Here is a 17,047-nt window from a genome sequence, read left to right as displayed (position 1 = left end):
CCTTGCTGCTCACCAAGGTGTCATGGCTTCTGAGGCCGTGAATGGAGATGTGTTGCTGTCTGAGCACCTGACTCCTTCCTCCTACTGCGGTGGCTGCCTTGCTCAGTAGCCCTTGTGTTGGCTATCCTTTCTGCTTTTACGTCCCATTTTGCTGCCTAAGGATTGTCACACACACACACACACACACACACACACACACAGACGCGCACACACACACACACACACCACATGAACACATGCACACACACACACACACACACACATACACACACACACACACACATCACATGAACACATGCACACACACACATGCACATACCACACACACAGACACACACAGGCATGCACGCACATACCACACACACACACACACACACACACACACACACACACGCACACACACACACACACACACACCCCACATGAACACATGCACACACACACATGCACATACCACACACACAGACACACACAGGCATGCACGCACATACCACACACACACACACACACACACACACACACACACACACACACGCACACACACACGAACACACACACAGAGCTTTAGCAGGAACTTTCCCCAACCACTGTTTCTGGGACATTTTACCAAAAACAGCTTTAGAAGTAATGCAATATAAAAATGTAACTTCTACCTGTTATTGCTTGTCCTTGGAGACTAAAGGAGAATACCAACCCCCGTACCCCAGCTCCAATCACAGACAGTTCCTGTCCCAAGCATTCTATTTAACCTCTGTCAGATAATTTTATTGCCCCAGGTTTATCCATTTCAGTGGTCTGCAAACCCAAGGGAAATTTTAATGCTTAGTGTGGAAAAAAGTTTGGGTGACTTTAATTAGGACATTGCAGAACTCAGTCGCCCAGAGTTATTTTCCAAATATCCTGTCTGGAATGCAGTTACGCAATCATAGTTTTATTCATAACATTGTGTCAGAGTCCATCTGCATTGTCCTGACTCCAGGCCCACACAGACCATGCGGAGGTGGGAGATGGACACTCCTACCCACTCTGCAGCACTCTGTGCCTGAAGCTGCAGCAGCTCCTTGCCCATGGCCATCCCTGCCACTCATCCCTTCCTCCCGCCCTCTCCTTTTGTTCCTCTTTTCTCCCCCCTCTTTATGCCCCTCTCTTATTCTTCCTCTGACCTGCCATCACCCCACCTTCTTCCAGAGGAAAGAGAAGCTTCTGTGGCTTACTTGCTGCATTTTTCTATGCAAACAGCCTGGGCTTTGGGACCACACAGGCTCAATGTTGATTACCCACAATGCTCTTGGTGACACCTGGCTTTGTTCCAATGACTCTCTAATAATATCTGCTCATAAAATGAGAATTTGGTGTGCTTACCTTGTAGGGTAGGCAGATTGTTCTTTACCCACTCTAAGGAATACTTGTTCCTTATTCTCCTTGTCTTGGTTACCTCAGAGTGTAGGTACCACATGTAAAATGACATGGTAAAGGAGCCAAGATTAGGTGCAGAGATAGTGTACTGGCTACATTGCTCACCACGTAAGCTGGAGTTCTCTGAGTACTGGAGCTCAGATCCACAAAAAACACACAAATGGCAGGTGGGCACAAGAACCACAGAGTGAGTGGGGATTCTCAGAGCAAGCTGGCTAGCCCGACTGGACATGTTGATGGCCTCTGGGCTGAAGTGAGAGACCCTGCTTCAAAGAATAAGACAGAGAGCAGTCAAGATAGATACTCAAAATCGACCTCTGGCCTCCATGCACATCTGTGTATGCACACATGCATGAATACGTATACATGTCTATTCATATCACACAAACATAAACATGGGGAAAAGGCTCAAATTAGTGAGTTATAAAAGCCAAACTCATGAGCAAGATGTCAGCATGTTCTTAAAAAATCACTCAGAACTTATTTCTGAGACATGTCTGTCTGGGATGGATAAAACAATCCTTTCTTCTAAAAGGGCTGTGTTTAAACAGTCCCAGAAGAAAGAGACCAGAGTCCTGTATCTCCATGTGTGCTTCCTGTCTGTTAGCATTCACATTTCTTAACATTTATTTTTCATTCCACTTTCTAGGTGTGTGTGTTGGGGGTGTGCATGCACTCTACAGAGTGTGTAGGTTATCAGAGAACAACTGGTGAGAGTTAGGTCTTCCCTTCTACCATGTGGGTGCCAGGGACCAAACCTGGGTCGTCAGGCTTGGCAGCAAGCACCTTTACCCACTGAGCAATCTTGCCAGCCAATATCATCCAGTTCTCTAACATTTAGTAGTGGCTAAAAGCTCTAATATGAGCAGCTTATGGATTCATCTGTTTTTCCTCTCTTAATAAGTTTGAGTTTCTCTTTGAATCCTTATTATACTTTGGATTTTCTATTCTGTGTGTCTAAACTTCACATCTGTACTATCTACGTCTATTCGCATATTCTTCTATTCCATGTATGGGACACTCCTGTATGTCCAAATATGAGATTGTTTTGTTCTGGTGAATATCATTTACTCATTGTGATATAATTGGGATTGGGGCAATATGGGGAATGAGGATGGCACAACTACTCTGGAAGAAGTCTTTCAGGAGTATCTGTCGGCAGACTGAGATGACCGAGTTGGTGGGAAATGGATTGATGAGATTGGCAATCACTGAGAATCCATTGGAAAGATATTGTTGTGCAAGCTACACTGAGGCTCTCAACCAATAGGGCTTCTGCATGGGAAGATGCCTTGGGCCCAGGAACCTTGTAAACTGTATGTTAGAAAGAAGAGGCTTTCTGTCCTTGTAAGCAGGATGCAAGCAGGAGAAGCAGGACAGATGACCCAGGCCTGCAATCCTAGCACTCCAGAGGCTGAAGCAGAAGGATGAGGCATTCAAGTCCATTCTCAATAGCATAGCAAGACCAAGGCCAGCATGGTGTTGTCTCAACAACAACAACAAAAATCGAGAGAGAAGTCCAACTGGAGGTGGTTGTGGGCTGTCTTAATCACACCTGTGTGCCAGTGCCTATCATGGTAATTATTTAAATCTAGGGGCTGGAGAGAGGGCTCAGTAGTTAAAAGCACCTCTTGATCTTGCAGAGGACCTGGGTTCAGTTCTCAACACCCACATGGAAGCTCAAAACTTTCTGTAACTCCAGTTCCAGGGGCTCTGGCTCCTCTTTTAGTCTCCACGGACACCAAGCATGCATGTGGTGTGTAGACATACATACAGGCAAGATACCCACACACATAAAATGGAATTAAATGAACAGTAAATAAAAAACAATAAAATAAAACAAGACCTCCTATTTTGAAGTGGACATGTTCCTGTTGATATTCTTCCTATCGCCATCCTCGGTGTTCTTTGATGTCTCAAAGCATGGAGTTCCTGCGTATTAGACAGTGGCCACACTAAGGTGATGGGAAATTAGTTTCAGCAGAAATTTTATGGTGGCCTGAGTGGCAATTGCAACACTGACATAATCTGAAGAATTAATCCTAAATTTGTATTCAATTTGTGAAAGAAATTTAAAAATATTTATTCACTTCCTTGATTTTTGAACTATTACTTAAAGATTGCCAATACTGCTGTTCAAATAGGTTTTTATAGTAGTCTTCTCTAGGAAATAATATAACTGGGTACTATGATTAGTTCTGGCAGGACTCTTGTTACCTAGGGTATATAGTGAGTTCCGGGCTAGCCTGGGATACAGTATGAAACTCTATCTCAAACTATCTTCTTACCCAACTCTACAAAATGATAAAACATGATTATCATTTTAAAAGTTTGTATTTGAATTATCTAAATGTAGTAGGGTCTGTTTGTCTTAGTTACTTTTCTATTACTGTGATAAGATACCATGACCAAGGCAACTCATAGAAGGAAGAGTTTATTTGGGGCTTATGGTTTCAGAGAGTGAGTCCATGGCCATCATGGTGGAAATCATGGCAGAAGGCACAGATGTGAGCTGACATCTTGATCTTTAAGTCAGAGGCAGAGAGAGAGAGAGAGAGAGAGAGAGAGAGAGAGAGAGAGAGAGAGAGAGAAAGAGAGAGAGAGAGAGAGAGAGAGAGAGAAGCACTGGGAATGTCATGAGTATTTTGAAACCTCAAAGCCTGTCCCCAGTGACACACTTCCTTCAACCAGACCACACCTCCTTGTCTTTTCCAAACATTTTCATCAACTGGGAAGCAAGTATTAACCATATGAGCCTATGAGGTCTGTTCTCATTCAAACCAACACACTGTTCCCCAAAGTATCCTCTTGTAGCCTGCATAAGGCTTTGAATTAGCCTTGTTTTAGCAGTAGTGTGTTTTAATCTTTTTTATATACATGGTATGACTAAAATTTTGTAATTGTTTGATTTGTTATAATAGATAACCATTCTGATGGTGAAGTTGGCACTTGGAGTTTGAATCGCCATGACTCCCCCAGCACCCCGTTCACTATGTAAAGAGAAGGTGTGGCCCAGACACAGTGACTCAGGGATCATAGATCTCTGCAGAGTCCGTACTCTGTGACTTGAAAAAGCAGCAGGTTGCAGCTGTGCTAATGGCCACCATTCTAAGCTGCAGTGGGGTCTCAGGACTGGATTGACACTTGGGACTATTTTATATAGAACTTATGTCCTTGATCTCTGTGCCTGTCTTTTTGTGGGTTTCCATAAACACATGTCTGTCCCAACCAAGATGCTAAACACAGTCCAGCGGTCATATGTCTGTAGTGTCGTATCCAGTGACCCCTTCTACCACTGTCTCTCTGTCCATCAAGCCGTCATTTTCACTGGCTTCATTTTAAATGGTGACCAAATACAAAGTAGCTTTTAGGAAAGTGTCCTGATAATAAATTGGTAGGGTTTTTTTGTTGTTGTTCTTTTTGTTTTTTGTTTTGTTTTTGATCTTTCCATAATACTAAGAAGACAGTGATCATTTGATTATATACATATAAAGATTCGTAGATCCGTTTTCCCTCCCTCTGCAGTACTGGTTTCCGAGAGAATTCTTCAGTTGATGTTCACAACTAGTCACACAGCACACAAGAAGTCGTTCCTGGGGTCAGGAAGACCTGAGTGAATGAGTGGCGAATCACAGCTTGGGGGGTGTGGCCTGCAAGGAGAAGCTCTGCTGGGTTGGTTTTCCAGAGCTCGCTTCCTCCATTATGGCCTCCTTTATGTGGTCTGGTCTTTTATCTCAGCTCGTGGGCCAGGGTTTGAATAAGAACCCAAGAAGGGGTTCTAGGATTGATTTTTGTGCTGCCAGATATGCTGATGTAATGGCATCAAATTAACATTTCCAAAAATGTCACCAATCACTAAGTGAAACAAAGACTCAAGTGTCCTCCCAGCAGCTGAGCCCTTTTCCTGAACCCGTTTCCTTCCCCTTCAGGGCCCAGTGAGACTGGGAGCCCCTTTGTCCAACAGGAGTCAGCCCAACGCACCATCTTCCGGTGCAGCTGTTCACACACGGATATTAGGCATCCTTGTAGCTGAGTTAAACAGTTACAGGTCATTTCCAGAACAGCCTCCTGGGTCTTGTGTAACAGTTGATTGAATGGTTAGAAGATCTGCGCCCAACTGTGGTGCCCACCAGTACAACAAATAATTATGTTATTTGCTCATTAAATATCTACTGTTCCCTCATGCCAACGTGAAAACAGAACTCTCCCTGATAGGGGATATGAAAAGAGTTTATTCTGGAGCCGGTCATGACTGACCATGGCTAAGGAACACTGATTGAGGTAATTACCAATTTCATTTTTCAACACAGTAATAGTCTAATGAGCTTTGTAGTCTAAGTTTTTGTAGTAACAAACCAAAGCCATAAATAAGGCACTTTTATGGTAGGAGCACCAAGTAGGTGTTAAAATGAGGCAATCTATGTTATGGCCCAAGTTACCATCTGATGGGATTCTTAGCCTTTTGTCTCGGGGAGGCTGTGTGTCTGCTTATACATGCCGAAGTACTTACCTAATGCTCACAAAGGTATTAGTTCACAGACAGAGGAATGTGATGGATGGCTATTAGGTGGACTATGACCCAAGATTCCAACCTCTCTATGATGACTGATCATTGTAATCCATTAGTCAGCCTGCAGAAACATAGTAGAAGGTGCTGTGTGTCCAGGAACGTTCACTCACACTCACTTGTTCCTCAGTTTTGAGGCAGATGGGCATGGACATGAGCAGCTTCTCCACCAGAAGGTTGAATATGGCCTCAGAAGCTTATAAAGGTTCTCACATAGCTTTAGACTGAGCTAGATGAACATAGGCTTGATTTGAAAATTCCGTGAATAAGAGAGAAAGGCTGAACACGAATAGGGAGCTGGAATGGGGGTGGATTGGAGGTGGGGAGAGAAGAGGGCCTTATAAGGAGGATGCGACGGGCAGGTTAGCTGCAGGCATGAAATGGCAGATTAAACAGTAATATCTACCAAGAGTAGGACGGGAGGGGGACACATCCAGCCAGGTGACCGCTCCAGGAGTGGACGTGTGCGCTATGACCACAGCAGCCTCTTCCCTTGGGCTTGTCTGGTCTTGGGAGGGATGCCTTTTCCATATCCTTTGCTGTGTAGCTGCTTCATCCTTTTTCCATGGAAATACTATAATTGTCCACTGTGTTTCTTATGGTAACATTGTAAGTTCTCCTGAGGTATCATATCACATCCTTAGAGATGATATTGTTTGTTTTGTTTTTTGGAAGACAGGTTTCTGCCTTATGACTCAGGCTGACCTCGGCCTCTGGCTCCCAAGTGCTGGGATTACAGGCCTGTGCCTCCACACTTGGCTAGCCTTGCCCTTTTCCTCCTACCTCCATAGATGTAATATTTCACTGTGTAGCTATTTAGTGTGTAACTCAGTACTTCAAAGTGATCTAAAGCTCAGCTCGGGTGGCCAAGCAGAACTGTACTCACTCCTCCCAGTCAACTCAGTTACCTGCTCATTTGCAAATTCTGTACTTGGGGACAAGTCCAGACGCATTCCCTGTCAACAGCACCTCACTTCCCCTCTGACTTTATGCACATGCTGAAGCAAGGCCTTGTGACATTCACCACAGAACTTCTGTTTAAGAGAGTCCAGACTCTCCAGGTGAAGGAAGCCAGAGAGAGGTGTGTAAAAAAACTGTGAAACACTTGCCTCTGCTGTATCTGGTCAAGGCTGCAGCCTGAGAAACATTGAAATGGCCAAGGCAGTTGATGCAAGGAGCTGTTTCACATGAACTCCCAAATGGAGCAGGCTTCCCTGGCGCACAGTGTCTGGTGACAATGACTCCAGATGTGCCCACTCATTTCAGTGTTTCCCAACATTTACACTTCCGTGGAAGCAAGGTTCTTCACTTTCTTCATGAAAGATCAGCCAGTTTACAGGTTCCACCACCACCAAGAAGAAAGGAAAAGAAAAAGAAATCCTTTTATGAAAAAGAGAATGACAGCTGCCAGAGTTACATCTAGGGAACTATGATAGAGATATTATTAATCTTTTACTTGCTTGACTTGGATTTTAATTATTTGAAGCTACCGACATCAAAACATCTTTCTTCCCTATAAAAATAAGTTGTTTGGAACAACAGGACTTAGCTGCACATGGCGCTCTTGCTGCTGCCCAGCCACGCCCCTGTACTGCACTGGGGAGGGGCATTCTTCTTTCTGGTCTGGTCAGAAGGTGAATTCATTCACTAAATTCCTTGCTCAGTGGCAGGCAGGCAGTTGCATGGTGAGCAGCGACAGGGGGTTGCTGCAAATTGTCCCAGGCCAGACTGGTCTTCATAGCAAGTTCCAGTCTGAAACATGACCACGGATGAATGGATGAGTGGAAAGAATGAGAAAAGAAAAGAGAGAAACAGAGAGGAAAGGGAAGGGGGAAAGGAGATATGGCGGGGGGATACGGAAAGGAGAAATGGAGAGTCAGATGTCTTCTCCTGGTTGGGAAATAAAATGATTTTTCTGAAGAGTTATGTGGGCGATCTTCCAAACTGGTTATGTGTTAACTGATCTGAATTACCAAAAATGTCTTTAAAAAATTAGACATCTTCATCTCAGTCACATTGCAGGCATGCTAAATGATAGCGTCTTCCTGGGAGTTAATTACAGACTTTTGTGACTTTTCTGCTGTGGCCTACCTTAGTCTCTCCATGTACAGTTCCTGGGATCCAAAGGAGCGTGACTTAAGGACATGTTTCTTCCCAAGAGATGGGAAGCCTCTTTGAGAGAAGAATACAGACTTAATGGTGTTTCACCTCCTTCTTCCTAGTCTGTTATGTTAAGGTTTTGACCTCACTAGATTGGACTTTTGGTGAGGATGGAGACAGTGACAGTCCCTTGATGCTCTGATCTGAATCTTTTCCTGTTTTAATTGCTGTTCCCTAGGATGGAAAGAAGAAGTTTGACAAGGAGAGTGAAAAATACTATTCTATTCTGGAAAAACATTTAAATTTGTCAGCAAAGAAAAAGGAGTCTCATTTGCAAGAGGTAAGCATGCATATTAAGTCATGTGACATCAAAATGCCCAGCATGGAAGTGTCCCAAACACCTGCCATTTCTTCTTAAATGATAATAGCGATGGCTAGCATAGTTGGGTACTTTACACTGTGTGGCAGTTAGTACGGAGGGTTTTATGTCTAAGATAAGTGTTTCCTTCAACAACAAAAGCTTGAAACAGGATTTTCTTTCTTTTTCTTCTTGGACATAATTTAAAGAGACAGAATCGATCCAGTTCTTACTGCAGTCTTTAAATTAAAGTTGAAACGTTGGTGACACGGTTTTTAAGGCTTTGCTCCGGCAATGGGAAGGACAAAGACAGATAACTGTGTATTCTGAAATCTTGATGACTTTACATTATTTTTTTTCAGAGCTGTTTACTGCTGTATGCCTGCTAGCTGTCTCCGTCTCCCTTTGATCTGAATTATGCCAGATTTTATTCTTGCTGTTGGTAATGTAATGACTGTAGGTAGCACAGTCAAGAGCAGCCTTGAAGAGCTGGAGCTAGTCAAGGGCAGCCCTGAAGGGCTGGAGCTATGCAGCATGGCAGTCCAGGGCAGCCCAGGGCAGCCCTGAAGGGCTGTAAATATGCAGCACCAGTTTCAGTGAGAAGGAGTTTGGGGAAAAGAGAAATAAAAGCCCATCTGAATTCTGCTGCCATTGGCATCTTAGGGCAATCAAACTGTGAGGCACAACTCTGACACCCCATGTATGCAGTGGAGTATGCTGTCAGTGCAGGAGGGGTGTTCAGGTGTCCACTAGCTCAAGACCTCAGAGTCTGCTTATGTGGCTGTCTACTGTAGCCTCTCTCTCATATCTGTGTTTGCAGACACCATAGAGGAAACCTTGCCAAATGTCACCCAGGAAAGCTGTCTCCCTTTCTGAATTGCTTTTCAAGTTCAGCTTGGTCCTCTGCTCTCCTTGCTCCTCTTAACCTGCCTTCTAAAGTCTAGGTAGAATGTTTGCTTGTCAGTTTAGAGGATTACAAACCTTGCTGGTGTCAGCAAAGGGCCAGGAATGTCCTTTTGCTCTACCATGCTCACATTTTCTTTAAGGACATCCAGTGTCATTTAAAACTGATTAGGATCTGGAGGTCTGCCTGGCCTCTAGGAACCTGGATTCAGTTCCTAGCACCCATATCCAGCAGCTCACAATTCCACAGAACTCTAGTTTAGGGGGTCTGACACCTTCTACTGGCCTCTGTGGGCACTGCACACACATGGTGCACATAATCTCCTGCAGGCATATATACATGTACAGAAATTAAAAATACAAATAATAATTTTTAAAAGCTGTTTAATATTAGGAAGTTTGTTTTACTTGATGTTTTATAGGAGTTCATTTAAATCTCTGCCTTCTACTGTTAACAATGTAATAAAAACGTAATTCATTATGTGGTTGTGCACTTGTGGTGAGCTTGTGGCCAAAGTGAAACGGAAGACCTCCTGCCATTAAGCAGAACTAGGCCTTCTTTTAAATTTCTTGGTCACATCTAATGCCATAAAGACTTGGCATTGCCTGCTATAATTTAGGATTGTTGTATATTACAAATATTTTAACCCCCATATTTCTCCTTGTTCATTGCACTAGAATAAGCTTTGGAGAGAAATGTTTGTAGTCTGGACATAGATGTGGTCATGCAGCCGAAGCCTTTCATGATTGTCAACAGAGAGCCATAGCAAGGGCTTGCCATGGCAGGGAACATGGTCTAAAAGTTCAAGATCTTCATATATAAGGACTGTGCTTCATGAGATGGCACCTACATCCTCTCCAGGAAGCAGTAACTGTTCCTTAATTTCAAATTCTTTACAGGATGTTTTCATTCTTCCTGACAACTTAGCTTGGTCTTAATTCTGTCCTCACTAGGTGCTCTACATGCTGTAGGCTTTAGAATTACAGGGTATTTGTTGGGCTTCTCTATCTAACTGGAGATTGGAAGAGATCACAATGTTGACAGTGTCATCCTGTATCCCTCTCCAACAGGCATGCATACAGGTGTTGTTAGGAAGCACTGCCCCTACCACAACACGACCTGAGTTGTGTTAAAGTTGCTACTTAGAGGAGTGTGGTGTAGAGGAGGAAGAGTGTGGGATAGAGGAGGAAGAGTGTGGGGTAGAGGAGGAAGAGTGTGGTGTAGAGGAGGAAGAGTGTGGTGCAGAGGAGGAAGAGTGTGGGGTAGAGGAGGAAGAGTGTGGGGTAGAGTAAGAAGAGTGTGGGGTAGAGGAGGAAGAGTGTGGTGCAGAGGAGGAAGAGTGTGGTGCAGAGGAGGAAGAGTGTGGGGTAGAGTAAGAAGAGTGTGGGGTAGAGGAGGAAGAGTGTGGTGCAGAGGAGGAAGAGTGTGGGGTAGAGGAGGAAGAGTGTGGGGTAGAGGAGGAAGAGTGTGGGGTAGAGGAGGAAGAGTGTGGGGTAGAGGAGGAAGAGTGTGGGGTAGAGGAGGAAGAGTGTGGTGCAGAGGAGGAAGAGTGTGGGGTAGAGGAGGAAGAGTGTGGTGCAGAGGAGGAAGAGTGTGGTGCAGAGGAGGAAGAGTGTGGGGTAGAGGAGGAAGAGTGTGGTGCAGAGGAGGAAGAGTGTGGGGTAGAGGAGGAAGAGTGTGGGGTAGAGGAGGAAGAGTGTGGGGTAGAGGAGGAAGAGTGTGGGGTAGAGGAGGAAGAGTGTGGGGTAGAGGAGGAAGAGTGTGGGGTAGAGGAGGAAGAGTGTGGGGTAGAGGAGGAAGAGTGTGGTGCAGAGGAGGAAGAGTGTGGGGTAGAGGAGGAAGAGTGTGGGGTAGAGGAGGAAGAGTGTGGGGTAGAGGAGGAAGAGTGTGGGGTAGAGGAGGAAGAGTGTGGGGTAGAGGAGGAAGAGTGTGGGGTAGAGGAGGAAGAGTGTGGGGTAGAGGAGGAAGAGTGTGGGGTAGAGGAGGAAGAGTGTGGGGTAGAGGAGGAAGAGTGTGGGGTAGAGGAGGAAGAGTGTGGGGTAGAGGAGGAAGAGTGTGGGGTAGAGGAGGAAGAGTGTGGGGTAGAGGAGGAAGAGTGTGGGGTAGAGGAGGAAGAGTGTGGTGCAGAGGAGGAAGAGTGTGGCTTGGAGCCCCTCCTGCTCCTCCAGAAATCAGCGCTGTTGTAGAGAGGTCACCACCCTGCATTTAGTTCTGTGACATGGCGTAAAGTGTCACCTGCTTCTTTCCAGGGCAGTATGTGGCTTATTAGCTCTCAAAGGACCTTCCTATTGCTCCTCACCTGCACAGCTGCCTTCTTCATTTTTCTGGAAAATTAGGGGCTGGCACTGCATGAAAAGGCCGGTTTGTGTGGGCAGAGTTCAAAAGTCACCAACTAAAAAGGCCATTGGAGTAAATACTGAGAAAATTAGAGCCAAACCCATCCAGACCACAGGTTTAACTTTGACTGAAAAAAAATAACGTTTGATATGTGAATGAATAATTCCTTTCCAAGATGAAACAAAAGGAAGACATTGTGAAGAAAAGGCAGAAGAGCAGGAATTTATAAAAAAAAATATTTAATTTTTAGAGATATTAAATTCAATTAATTGGCAAAGTATTAGGGAGTTTATACAACACAACACAGGGGTTTCTAACTCTCATATATAAGAAGCATTTACAAATCAATGAAAAAACAGCTAAGGATACAAGAGGGAAATGATCAAAGAAGACATGTAAACTATAATATTGTTTTCATGTCCCATGTGCTAAATAATGCAAACTAATACGATGTTTTCAATATAAGAAAAATCTGTTGTTAGCAAAAACATGAGAATTTTCCCCTTCCTTCCTTCCTTCCTTCCTCCCTTCCTTCCTTCCTCCCTCCCTCCCTCCCTCTCTTCCTCCCTTCCTTCTTAACAACTGAATCTTACTAAGTAGCCTGGTCTCTGCCTATCCTAAAACTCACAAAGATCCACCGGCCTCCGCCTCCCAAATGTTGAGCTAAAGGTGCCACCACACCGACCACATCCACACGCCCAGCCTCTGGCCATGCTTCTGTTTTTCTTATATGACATTAAATGTTGAATATTCTTGATGTAACTTCATTGATTATTTCACAGATTTTAAATGTACTAGGTAGTTGACATGATTTTTACTGCTAAGAGTTTGCTCTGCAGAAATGGAGATGAACTTATGGAGTTTATATTCCTTATAGAGACCAAACACTTACAGACATCTGCCTGGTACAAAAGAATAATTAAACCACATAGCAAGACTCCAAATGTTACAGCTGTTAGAATTGCTGTGTGTTTGGGACTCGGGAGGTGGCTCAGAGGGCACTGTGTTTGCTGTGCAAGCAGGAGGTCTTGTGTTTGCATCCCTAGCATCCGTGATTTGAAAGCTAGGAGTGATGGCACGTTTACACATACCATGTACACTGACTGCATCCAAAGCTATGATCCTGCTATTGCCTGGGCAGTTTGCTCTGCTCAGAGTTCCCAGGATAGCCAGCCACTCCCAAGTGTTATGTGAAATCTTACATATCACAGCTCTTCCTAAAAGTTCTCTTCATTTCTTCATTTCTTGGGTGAATGAAATTCATACTTGATTTTTTTCTTTCCACTCACCTTTGTTATGTGGAAGTGCACCAGCTACTTCTGCTGTGACCACAAAAGCCATCTTACATGCAACCTGGCCTACTGTCTAATCTGTTTGTTATGCAGTGTCCCTACACAGATATTCCTGACACACAGTTTGAGGCCTTTCAAATTCTTGCATTGTCTGTAGCAGGTGGTCCGCATGCTGTCATTTCTACCTTAATGGTCCTTGTACTTTGTTCCGAACCAGACATTTAGCAACCAACTTTTTGATGAGTCTAAATGCACCTTCTGGGGCTGGGGAGATGGCTCAATGGCTAAGAACACTGACTGCTCCTGTAGAAGACCCAGCTTTGGTTCCCAGCACATGGCAGCATGCAGCTGTCTGGAACTCTAATCCCAGGGGATCTAACACCCTGTGACCTCCCTGCTGCATGCATGTGCTGAGCCATAAATTCATGAAGGCACACACATAGATAAATAGATAAATAAATCTTTAAACATAACTTCATATTCTCTCTCTCTCTCTCTCTCTCTCTCTCTCTCTCTCTCTCTCTCTCTCCCCCTCTCTCTTTCTCTCCCTCCCTCCCTCCCTCCCTCCCTCCCTCCCTGCCTGCCTTCTCAACAGTCTCTTGCTGTGTAACCCTGACAGAATGTGCTGTGTAGCTCAGGGTGGGTTTTGAATTCCTAAGAGTTCTCATGCCTTTAGCCGGCTGGGATTACAGGCATGTCCCACCACACCCAGATGTGATTTCTGTTTTGTTGTTGCTGTTTTCCAGTCTAGCTCTTCTTATTCATCCTCACCAACTCTAAACCTCCCCATTTTTTCTGAGTCCACCAAAAATATTTTCTCCTGGAGGGGGTGTGCTTCAGCAAATACTCCCTGAGGCTTGTCCCACTTCACACCAAGACAGTGTGTTGGCGTTAGAGAGGACTTACCATGGCTGCAGAACTCACTTGTTCCTTTGTCATAGTCCCTTCGGCCATGACAGCTGCAGGGCACACCTGCTGCTGAGGCGTCGTCATTGCTAGTGTTCACTGCTAGTTTTAAAATCACATTGTTGTTCCACTTAGCCCTAAAACATAGACAACACCTGTCACTAGGATTAAAAGCACATTTTTTTTTAACTTTATGTTTGTTGAGACAGAGTACCACTCTATAGAGTGTTCTTTTGCCTTGACTTTGAACTCACAGCAATCCTTCTGCCTTGGTTTCCTGAATGTTAGAATTATGGGCATGAGTCACCATTCCTGACTTAAGTATTTTCTAGTCAGCCTCTAGTCCAAGGGAATTTATCTCAAGTTAAAAATGCCCTTCTCCATCTTGTACTGAGTAAGAATGGAGCTGTCATAGTCTTTAAGTATGATTCCCTCCCTCAGATGATCTTTGCTGTGTTGAATTTCTATTGTACAGTAATATCCAAGAGTATATAAAACTGAAATTGGCAAAAACAATTATTTCTCTTCTATCCCCCTAGTCTCCATTGGAAGGGCCTTGAGAGGAATAGCATTGTACGCAGCAGCCAAGTCTCCAGAGAAATGAGCTCTGACTCTTATGTCAAGGGGCTCCTAGACTACTAGTTGGGTGGTGATTGTACGGGAAGGCTCATGGCACACCACATATTTGTGACTGGGATTCGTGTAGTGATAAGTCAGAGAGAAAATAAGCGGGAAGAGCCAAGTCTGGGGAAGCCAGGTGCAGAGACTGTCACTCAGGGCATGTTTCAATCCCTCAGCCATAGTTATGACTGCACATTTGAATGCCATCTTCTCAACATTCAGACACTCAGTGTCCAGCGTTGTTCACTGGAGGACAATCGCATGACCATCTATCTGCCCGCATTCCTAGAAGGGGAGAAAGTGTCCCCCATAAGTCATAGTGCTTTCATATACAGTTTAGGCAAAAAATCATTTTTATCAGCTAAGGAGAGTGTTGCCACACTTGCAGTCATAATTTATACCCCAGGAAACCAGATTCAGTCACTTATCCTCAAGAAACCAATTAAAACAGCCTGATTAATAGTAAAAAGCAAGAAAGATTTATTTAATGTGGCCACATTGGGAAGAGGGAAAATGAGATCCAGTGGACACCTCCTACCAGGTCCATCTTTGGTCCTGAGGTGAGAATAAATTTTTTTTTTTTCGAGACAGGGTTTCTTTGTGTAGTTTGGTGGCTGTCCTGGATCTCATTCTGTAGACCAACCTGGTCTCAAACTCACAGAGATCTGCCTGCCTCTGCCTCCCAAGTGCTGGGATTAAAAGCATGCACCACCACCACCCGGCCAAGAATAAATTTAATAGAGGACCAGGGATATGCACATCTGAGCATTCCTGGCCAAGGTATGGGGGATTGGTTCCCCTATGACTGGAGACAGTCTCCCAGGCCTTTTTTCTTCCCAGTGTGAGATTCCTGGGAAATTCCCATTTCTCAGGTGTCTTGTTTCAGAAGTCTGGTGGTTGGATTGGAGGACATGATTGTCTGATAAAATGTTCTCACTTACTCCACACTGGTTGCTATGGGGATCCCTAAAGCACATCCCTGGACATTGACTCAGGGCAGTCTCCTTAGCAACCCTTCCAAAAGAGAGCAGCCAGGCTGGCAGGCACCACGCTTCTGCGGAGCCTGTGAACTAGGAACAGCCACTTTGGACTCTAAAGGTGTCTCAGTATTCTAGAATCGTCTCATGTGCTAGGCAGCACATCAATGATGACGTCCTTTAGAGAGAACAAAATCATTAGATAGAATGCTGCATCAAGGCGTCAGGACCTTGTGTGGTCCCAAAGCTTGCTGCAGATGAGTCCGCTGTTGCTTTTCTTCCCAGTGCCTGCATTCACTGGTAGTGGTTTTGTGGTTTGAAAGTGGCCAAAAGGGGACTGTTGACACCACGGAAACCAGCACATACCACAAATCAGACTTTCTCTCACAAGAGACCACATCCCCTTCTCATGCCTAACCTGAATTCATTCTGCTAGGCAATGATATGTGGAAAAGTGGTACATTGATCTGGAATCCTGCTTTTCCTTCTATTTTGGACAATATTGTTCCTAAATGATTTTCCATAGCCAGAAAAATTTTTGGCTCAAATCTACCTAATTTTCAACATATATTAGTTTAAACTTTGGAATTCTCAACTTTAAACCTCAAATGAGTTGCTGATAATACTAGATTATTTGTAACTGTATTGCCAAATCCATCATATGTATATGATCATCTTGAGAGGTTCCAAGTGAAATCCTTGTTTCTGTGATGACCATGGCAAGAAGCTGCATGCTCTTGTGATACCTTCGCTGGTGACATTACCCTTGTTAGTGGCTCCCAAACAGTGTTCTGTTCCAAGATTACCATCAGTGGCTTCTACTGCAGAAAGCCTGTTCTCCTCAGCTGTTTCGTTAATCTGAGCAACAGCTGGAGAATGGAACAGGTCAAGAAAAGTTGCCCGTGTGCTTGTATAGAATCAGAGTCAATCTTCAAGGGTGTATCTGAGGATGGCATGGAAAGACAAAGCCAGCGAGACAATGAAACTCTCAGTAGCTCTCTCCCCGACACAGTGCAGTCAGGAAGAGGTGCCCCTGATAATGGTGGAACACGATCCACCACAGAATGGTTGCTCAGCTCTTTGTTCATTTTTGGCTTTGCTGACATACTGCCTATGCCAGATTTCCCCTAATGGTGCACTGCCTTCTTGCTTAATATTCTCAAACACTTCTTTGATTGAAATCCAGATTTCCTATGAAGCATCTAAGATCTTCCAATCTTATTTTCCCTGTTTCTTCTGCAGTCAGCTCTGCCAACCTCTTCTACCTCTTAGATTTCATGACTTCTGCCCACACTCCCTGCCCCCTCCCTCTCTTCCTTCTGCCCACACTCCCTGCCCCCTCCTTCTCTTCCTTCTTCCCACACTCCCTGCCCCCTCCTTCTCTTCCTTCTGCCCACACTCCCTGCCCCCTCCTTCTCTTCCTTCTGCCCACACTCCCTGCCCCCTCCTTCTCTTCCTTCCTAGTCTTCCTAGTCTTCTTCTTTTTTCTCTCTTCTTTCTTATTAATTTTTTAACATACAAAGAAGTGGGTTCCAGGGTGACCTTCTCACACATGTATATAATTATTCT

The 17,047-nt window shown here is 44.5% G+C and overlaps 1 protein-coding gene across 1 annotated transcript in view; it reads left to right on the top strand.

Moving 5' to 3' along the window:
* Arhgap42 (Rho GTPase activating protein 42) overlaps positions 1-17,047 on the top strand; it is a 236,703-nt gene that overhangs the window by 157,426 nt on the left and 62,230 nt on the right. Inside the window, exon 5 of the mRNA XM_052751978.1 lies at positions 8,322-8,423. Coding sequence (XP_052607938.1) covers positions 8,322-8,423 — 102 coding nt within the window. The remainder of the gene's footprint in view (positions 1-8,321; positions 8,424-17,047) is intronic.

Source organism: Peromyscus californicus, unplaced genomic scaffold (genome assembly GCF_007827085.1).
Source record: "Peromyscus californicus insignis strain IS unplaced genomic scaffold, ASM782708v3 Scaffold_11__1_contigs__length_118956290, whole genome shotgun sequence".
NCBI lineage: Eukaryota > Metazoa > Chordata > Mammalia > Rodentia > Cricetidae > Peromyscus > Peromyscus californicus.
This window is presented reverse-complemented; position numbering and strand designations above follow the sequence as displayed.